This window comes from Arthroderma uncinatum (assembly GCF_011692745.1).
Source record: "Arthroderma uncinatum strain CBS 119779 chromosome Unknown scaffold1, whole genome shotgun sequence".
Lineage (NCBI taxonomy): Eukaryota > Fungi > Ascomycota > Eurotiomycetes > Onygenales > Arthrodermataceae > Arthroderma > Arthroderma uncinatum.
Window position 1 is genome coordinate 6,622,041 of NW_022983863.1, and position 8,902 is coordinate 6,630,942.

The 8,902-nt window shown below is 47.6% G+C and overlaps 2 protein-coding genes across 2 annotated transcripts; one reads left to right on the forward strand and one right to left on the reverse strand.

The window, feature by feature from the left end:
- Positions 1 to 65: 65 nt before the first annotated feature.
- Positions 66 to 5,223, reverse strand: GIQ15_01955 (phosphatidylinositol 3-kinase tor2; the record flags this gene model as incomplete). Its single annotated transcript, XM_033549372.1, has 5 exons — positions 66 to 2,207; positions 2,385 to 3,641; positions 3,695 to 4,581; positions 4,682 to 5,013; positions 5,072 to 5,223. 5 exons carry the CDS (start codon positions 5,221 to 5,223, stop codon positions 66 to 68), a joined length of 4,770 nt encoding a protein of 1,589 aa, XP_033410323.1.
- A 679-nt stretch (positions 5,224 to 5,902) lies between these two features.
- GIQ15_01956 (ankyrin repeat domain-containing protein 44) lies at positions 5,903 to 8,737 on the forward strand (the record flags this gene model as incomplete). Its single annotated transcript, XM_033549373.1, has 1 exon — positions 5,903 to 8,737. The coding sequence occupies one exon, from the start codon at positions 5,903 to 5,905 to the stop codon at positions 8,735 to 8,737; it is 2,835 nt and encodes a 944-aa protein (XP_033410324.1).
- Positions 8,738 to 8,902: the final 165 nt, after the last annotated feature.

Sequence of the window (8,902 nt, forward strand, 5' to 3'; positions counted from 1 at the left end):
TTCTTTGTCTGGACCACAAATGCAACGCTATCAAAACTTCGAATTCGGATGACGGGCTTTCCGCTTTAATATGTGCCGGGAATAGCAAGATCGAGGTCAACGGCGTCCTTGAGTTTGGGAGAAATGTATTTCAGATCAAGGGATTTTATCTGTGTCACTTGTCGGGAGATTTTGCGGAATACATTATAGTATAGATCCCACGCTTGATTGAGATCTCCCTTCTCTCCGGTTTCGCGGTATAAGTTGCAGAAGTGTTTTGCCTCAGCTAGGTCCCGGCCGAAGGCTTGAGCAAAGGATACCTCTCGCAGGGTTTCTGCACCCTTATCTAGCATATCATGAAGCGGGGCCAACGTCAACAACATACCCTCGACGTCATGGTCTGTGAAGAAGAGTCTGGACGCTTCTTCTAAGGCGTCATACCACAGCTCGTGCCATAATATCGCAACACGCACCAGTTCACCACTGACGACTTTAGCCTGTTCAACTAGCCGTGAGCTATGCGCTCTCATACTGTCCATAATGCTCATTGCGGACTGGGAACGGCGGACGACATTGGACATCGTTGCGACAGTCAAGGGGTAAACTAGCGCTTGCGGATGCGCTTTGCCCAGCTCAGCCAATAAACGATGCACAGCAGCACGAACGCGGAGATTGGGTTGGTTGATGCGGGCGATGAGCTGGGGAGTGACTTCGAGCCAAGTGTCAATGCTCACGGTAGAAAAGCCTTCAACAACGACAGCATTGACTTCTCCGTCGCCGCCATGGGTAAACCAAAGTGTGAGTAATCTGAGCGCATCTTGCAATGTACTTGAAGATAGGAGTGCAATTGACCGGAAGAATCCGCGTATTGCGGGCATAACATGCTCAAGAATGATGTGTTGGGGAGCGTCCCTGTCTGGTTGTGATGTTAAGGAGTTAACAACTTCGAAATTAGCCAGAGGCCATGCGTGCCAGGCCTTGTATGAATCACGGTTGTACTGGGTGGCTGCAGAGTACGAGTTCAGGACATCGCGGACACCGTCGGATCTCCAATCACCGCGCTGTAGAACGGTCTGCCATTCACCTTGCTTGAGATGACTCTTCGCAAGAAGTCGTCGGAACTTATTGGCATCTCCTAGGTGTTGCTTCGTAAATCCGACATCTGTATGGTTAGAGTCAGCGATGCCGTTGGTTAGTGACGGCCCTTCGGCTGGGTTGTGCTCATCGTGGGTTGAGAGAATTGAGTTGTATCGTCCGTATGATTCCGTGAGAGAGATAGTAAATTCTTCTAGTGCTTGGAGGGTTTCAGCCTGCCGCCCTGATGCCCAGTCAAACTTGAGGCGGGCATATGTCACTTCAGGCGGAATACCACCTTCCGACGTCTCTACCGATTCAAGGGCGCTGAAAGACCGCTCTGCAAGGCCCATTCGGTTTGATTTACGGCAAAGGTTGACGAATTTGATCCGAATATCGAGATTCTCACGCGGAGTGATTACGAGGGCCCTGACTTTGAGCATGCGCTGCCACACCTCAACATTTTGTTGACATCCCAGCAGTCGCTTATTCCATGTTATCCTCATTGCCTCTTGCTTCTCAGGATCGTCCACGCTGCGCTTGTACGTTATTATCTCCTCCAACTCAGCAAGCATCTGAACACGGACAACAACATTATAAGCTCTGTTGTATGATTCGCCTAACAAAGCAGAGAGTTCGGTGTCCAAGCCATTTCGGGCCTTTTCGATGAGAGCAGAGGCCTCCTCAAATTGGTTGCGGTGGAGAAAGAGAATTGCACCGAAGAACGAACGATTTGGTGATTGATCTTTCATAACTCCGATGTATGAATCCATAAGCTCCCATTGGCCTCTTCCCCATGCGGCGGCTGCAGCAAGTGGCGCAATTGCCTTGCGGTGCTCGTTTGAAGCTTGATTCCATTTCTCCTGTGCAAAATCTGAAAGCATTTTCCATTCTCCAAGCGCATGAAGACATCGCATTTTACCCATGGTAACCTCAAAAGAGTCGGGATCTATCAACTCTCGCCTCTTATATGCAGCCAATGCTTCTTCCCATCGCTGAAGCTTCACAAACCAAGTCTCCTTTAACTCCACATCTCGATACGCTTGGGCTTTACGGAGAATACCAATTGCAGCATCAGATTGTTGAAGATGGTTATTGATACTGATCAACGCCTCCACGGCACCAGAATTCTGATCTTGCTCAAATTCCAACTCCTTGTAATGCAGCGCTTTCGCAAATGCGTGGCATTTACCAGCGTATTTTTCAAGGGTTCGGATATCAATTGGCAGGGCTTTGTCATCATGCTCCATGAACTCGGCTAGGTTGAGAAGTATTTATAGGATTTCGGGAGGGATATTTTAAGAAGTCAGAGCCAAGTCTATTGAATGAACCAGCTCCTCCTGGTATTGATGGTACAACTCGGTCCAGCAGGAAACAAAAGCGGCGTTAAAGAGATCTTTAGCAAGCGGCTGGTAAATACCGGCTAAACTTGCACAGGCACGGAGAGCATGAGATGGAGATTCTTTGAGTAGTTCAACGCTGAAACGTCGAATCCATTCCTGCCAGTCCTCACTAGTAGGCTTTTGTGTAGCGTCCCATGCATTTTTAAGATGTTGCTGGTTAACGAATATCTTCTTCTGACATACGTCCGCGAATGCTGAGTCTTCCACAAGGTTGCTGTGGTATTCATTGGGGTTGAGGTCCTGTGGCAACGGATCTCCTTTCTGTACTTTTGAAACAAGAATGTGGTAATTGTGGTGGTGAATCTGGTTGAATTTAAGGACCTTGTTGATAAGGGGAACATAATTATTGAAATCCTGGCCAAGTTGGAAAATGAGCGTACAAATGCAATCTAATGCAGTTTGTCTGAGCGGTCGTTCAGCATTATTTATAACCCTGGACAACGGATGTATCGTAGGTGACGAGAAGTCCGATACGTTGACCTGCCTCGAGAGCTTTGCCAGTGTTTCAATGGCGCATTTTCGGATATTTGGCGGATTTTGGGTTTTGTCGAATATCTTGACAATAGCTGGAACAATGCGATGCATGTATTCCTCGGCACCCGAGCCGAAAATTAGGAATGTGTTAAGAATTCTCTCGGAAGGCTGTCGTCTGACGGAGTTATCTTTTTCGACAGTGTCCAGCATCAAGGGCACAAGTGCAGCCAGGTATTTTTTAAATTCACCCTCCAATGATTTGGCAACGGCCTCCACCAGGGATAATATCGTACATTGCACGGGATATGGAGACCCCCAATAGTCGCGAATAACTTTAATTATTTCTGGGAGGAATGCACGGATGTGCTGCTTAACGATCGTTACCAAGATAGCCAACTGGTTAAAGTATATTTCAAGCCGGCTGACATGGGTGCTCCTGATAACGGATATGAACGCGGGTATTATTTGCCCCAAGAATGTAACACACTTAAGGCCGAGAGTTTTGAACATCGTAACAATTGCGTCGATAACAGCGGAATGGTATTGAGCGAGAGAGCTTTCTCGCAAGATGTTTTGGAGAAGGGTGTTAATGACAACGGTGGGATAGTACTCTTCGTTGGAGGGGGTGAGGCCTTGCATGATAAGGGAGACGTCGGAAACCGCTTGAACTTCGTTGATATGATGAACATCAGGAGAAGTTTCGCAGATTTGCTGTAGTAGAGTTAGAATGGAATGTTTAATATAGAAATTTATGAAATATTTACCCGATCCTTATATGGGTCAAGAGCACCCAGTATTCCAATAAGCTTAATCGTCTCTTTTCGTAGACCTCCAGTTTGCTCTGTCTTAATTATGTTGATAAGAATTGAGAGTAGCTGTGGATATTCTTTGTAGGGCTCGATGACGTATCCTGCATTACTCGCTAGCTGACCGAGAGTTTTCAAAGCTGCCTCTCTCTTAGCCTGGGAGGAGAGATCCTGTAGGGAATCCAGGATAATAGGCATGAGTTGGGGAAGATATTGTTTCATATCCTCGCCACCTATGGTTGCTAGCTCTCCAATGGCTTTGAGCGAAGTCGCTTCTACCGCAGCATTTCCATCTGACATCTTAGGTAATAGTGTTGTTACTATTGGGTCAACATAAGAGCGGATAAGTTTTGTGGCGTTCGATACGAAGAGACATATTAATTGAGCGCTCTCCTCCTTTTGTCGGGAGGTGGTAACGAAGCTGAGGCCAGTCAGCAGGTTGACGAGTAACTTCCTTAGAGGCGGAAATACATAGGCGGGATTGACGCTCGAGAGGCGGCCGATGATGCTGATTGCTGCTTCCCGTACCGGAAACATCTCATCGTTAACGGCCAGAAACAAACATCGGACATTTTCTGGCTTGGCTAAGTGGCGGTCAAATTTCTTATCGAGGGAGAACAGCACATTGCGTCGGATACCAGGGTCAGGGTCGCCCACTCCAACGGACAATAGTTTATCGATAACCTCACTAACAACCTGGATTGAGTGGGCGCTTGTCTGGTTAATGATCGGATCATGTACGAAAAGCTGGCAGCACGTCAAAGCAGACGCCTTTCTGATTTCGGGGCTGTCGTTTTCAACAAATTTGATGGCAACATCTCGAACAAATTCGTTCAAAACATGGCCTAACGACTGTTAGCATATCGCTTCCAAGTCCTTGTCGCGGGAGGGGGCTTACCTGAGAAGTCGAAGCTACCGAGTGTATGCAATGCGAGGGCAATTCACTGTCGCTCCGGTCTTGGGGCAAAGAGCTGAAGTCCTTCGCAAACGAGGGTATAGGGGGTAACCGGCTCTCCGGGCACCCTAGAGGCCTGAACGGCGTTCCGCATAGAACGATACTAAGCATGTCCAGTAGCTTTTCTTGAATAGTGGCTCTGATGGGTGGGATGTAGTGTGCCATATCGACAAGCGCCTGCGTAAGTGATTTGCTTAGGCCACAAGCAAAGATCGGATCGAGTAGGGATTCCATGTATTTGCTGAGTGTTTGGCCAACAGCGAGGGATAGCATGCTGATACACTCAAACATCGGGCCTTCATTAACAGCGGCGCGATTCCGTCTATAATTTCTCTTAGCTTGCGCACTGTCTACTAGGTGAGGCAGGGAGGGTCACTTACGCTTTCAACGCCAGACCTTCACGGATATATATGATAATTCCATCGAGGAACTGCCCGATGGCATGGCCTACTGCGCTTGCAATTTTCCCAATAGCAACGAATGCAGTACTTCTCTCCTTATCGCGTTTCAGCTGTGCTTGAAGGTATATCATGAATTTATGGAGGTAAGTATTTGTGAAATCGAGAGGTGCGTAAGAGGCGAGAACGGGTATGGTAAGCGCAACCTGGGCGCGGGTGGCTGGGGGAAGAGAGCAAAAAAGGCCGAAAAACCAACCACCGCCAGCAGAGAAGTGATAATATGGACAGCTGCGTCCCGTTTCCTATATCGTCGATGTTGCACATCTCATCAATTGATACAGAGTAGCCCAGTATGAGCCAGAATAATAAGCCTACCGATTATCCTCTTAATAGCGCTGGTAACTGTTTGATTGATATATATTCTACCCCAGAATACACCCTTTCTGACTCAAACGCGGGAAAAAAGTTATCAATAGCTGATTATATCATCTCGGCTCTTTCGGTGCTAAGTTATTCCGCTCCTTCGGCTTTTTCTCGGCTTTTAACTTCAGCTTGGGATATTGACACATTATTACTATAACGTACGTAAGTAGTTGACAACATCGATCTTTTCCTTGACAGCGGGATATTTGGCTGGAAATTCATGTCGAGACGTAGCTACCTTTGGCCCTCTAGTTACCACTCACTACTCCATATTATCCCTAATCAGCTGCTGATCTGGTGTGTTCTCGGTGTTCACTTCGACCGTTGGCAAGGCTTCCGCAGGAGATCCCCTTGCCCTCGACATAATATCGATACGTCGCTCCCTTCACCATGGCCAACTCAACAACCGAAGAGTCCACCGGAGATGATGCCCGGGCAGCGGGTTTACCTTGCACCCTCAACACTATTCCGACTGAGATACTCAATATTGTTGGAGAATATCTAGATCCATTGGATCTGAGTGCTCTTATCAGGACTGCAAAGCGCGTTAACGTCACCCTGACCCCCATCCTCTTGAGAAAGGCGCTTCGCGGTGTTACTATCGGCTTGGAAGGACAGAAAACTATTCTTGACTGGGCCATATTCGAAGGTCACCTGGAAATGGCAAAGACGTTGTTACACTTGTTAAACATGGGCAAGGGGTTGTTGAAGAGGAAAATATACCAATCAGCGTTGGAATTTTCTGCACAGAAGGGGCACCTGGATATCTGCCAGATGATATTAAAAGACAGTGCGCATGTGTTGAACCTATCAAAGCATGGTACCGAAGCATTGAATAATGCTATTGTGTCGCACTTTCCTGAGATATATACTCTTCTTGTTGATGCTGGAGCTAGGGCAAAAGCGCCAGATATAAGCTTTTCGTTCTGTGAATCCAGCTTGGGTATTCGCGCGATCCATGCCGCTGCCTGCTGGGGCCGTATCGACCTACTACAATTTCTTACAAGATATTGCGCCTCCCTCAACGAACCTGAATATAGCTCCTTATGGCGACCACTTCATTATGCAGCATTCCATGGCCAAGACCTTACCGTCGAGTATCTTCTGAATAACGGAGCCGACCCTACTAAACAGAATAAGGATAGGCAAACTGCCCTAATGAATATTGCCACAAGTATGGAACCCCCCAACTGGCCCTACAAGGAATTCAAGAAGAGAACTATAGGATTCTCTACTAGCCATAAGCGAATAATTAGATTATTCCTTGACTATGGATTAGAGCTCTCCCAAATAGATTATAACGGGCATACTATTCTTCATCTAGCATCCGCGAATGGTTATACCGAGCTAGTTGAATATCTAATCAGCCTTGGGGCCAATCCAACTTCCGGGGATGCTCGCGGCTTAACTCCCCTACATCATGCGATATTTAATCACCACGCTACGACATCAGAGGTTCTTGTATCTGCAGGCGCTTCTCTAATGGCCACGGATCATACGGGAGCTTCTTCTATACATACTGCAGCAGCCGTAGGTTATCCATCCATGGCTTTCTCAAAACTTCTTGCCGTTAAGGGGGTAGATCCCCTTGCGCTTGATGAGAACGGGTGGACACCATTACACCATGCCGCTGAAGGTGGTTTCTTCGACACACTAAAACTCCTCCTTGAAGTAACCGACGCGAAATTTATATTACCATCAAAGAAACCATTAACACTGCGGGGAGCGGTTAAGAACCATGATGTGGACATGGCCCAATACCTTCTTGAAGCGGGCGTGGAAATTGACCCTGTTGAACGGGGGATTTTTCCGAAGTTACCTCCCCTACATATCGCAATTATGGAGGGGTGTGAGGATCTTGTTGAGCTTCTACTTAGTCGTGGAGCAGACCCTAATCAGAAGCACCGGGGCAGTAATCCGCTTAATTATGCGATTTCCAAAGGTGCTATGCGAATCGTCCGCATTCTCCTGAGAAAAGGGGCAGATATCTCGGGGGAAGATGTAGATATCTTGGCAGAGGAGGTAGATACCTCAGAGGCAGAGGTTATCTCAGCAGGGGAGGAGGAATTTCTGACTCCGCCGTTAATCGTGGCAGTTGAAAATTGTCACTTGGACCTTGTCATGTTGCTACTTGACGAAGGAGCTGATATAAATATTCGTTCACGAAAAAACTATGGTGTCCTGGACACTGCCGCCTGGCATGACTGCGATTTCTATCTACAATGTGAATGCGAGTGCGAGGCGATGGTACGCCTTCTTCTAGACAAAGGGGTAGATGTCTCGGCATACTCTAGACACAGAGGATCATCTCTGTCCATATTTTGTGCGCAGGGTGGTCGACACAGTACCATCAAAGCAATGGTGGAAGCTGGTGCCAATGTTGAAAGCCAAGATAGTTTTGGCAACACGCTTCTCCATGATGTCGCTCGTCGTTGCTTTGAGGATAAGCCATTTTGTACTGATATTTTTCAGTATCTTGTGGAGAAGGGCGCTGATCCGTTATTAGTAAATAAGTCTCTTCTAACACCTTTACACATAGCATGCGCGGGTGGTCTGGACTTTGATTTACAATCACTTTTAGCTACGGGCATCGATATCACCAGTCAAGATACCCGGGGGTGGACAGCTCTGCACTACGCGGCGTATGTAGGGCATTTTTTGCAACTTAGTCAACTCATCAATGCGCTGAAACAGCGCGAGTTCACAAGTTCCGATATTCAGGCGATCCTTAACTTGAGAGACGTTAATGGGTGGACGGCTATGCACCTTGCCGTGGCAAAGAGTCCCCTCAATTTCCGCGGATACATGCAAGGCGTTGGTAGTTCGTATCGAGGATGGGCGGGCCTGACCCCCAAGCCGCAAGAAAGCTCTGAGGTCGTTTGGTTGCTACTTGAGTCGGGTGCTGATCCGTCCATTATCAACGAAGCAGGACAGACACCACTTGACTTTGCTGAGCTGCAGAAGCCCAAAGATGAATTCGATGAAGAAAGGGAGCTGAATAAGACAGAATCTCTCATGCTACTAGAGAAAGCTGGTGCGCAAAGAGGTTTAGGGCTAGCTGAGGAGGTTCCTAACCCTCAGCCAGAGTCAGACTACTGGGCTAGACCGACCCCAAGATTGAGGGCCGGATCGTGGGAATACAATACACCAATATGGGGCATTTCAGTTTCGGACTCTGGGAGGTTGGAGCTGGAACCCGATTCTTTCGCCATTTCGGAGTGGTAATCTAGTTATTATTAAGTAGTTATTATTTATAGCAGGGATGCCAAAGGACACGTACAAGTGCGTAGTTCGAGGTTGAGGGAAGTGGACTAAGTAACCAATCTATAGATTAAGGGGTTGGGGTTGGGGTTTGGGGTTGGGGTTGGGGTTGGGGTTGGGGTTGGGGTT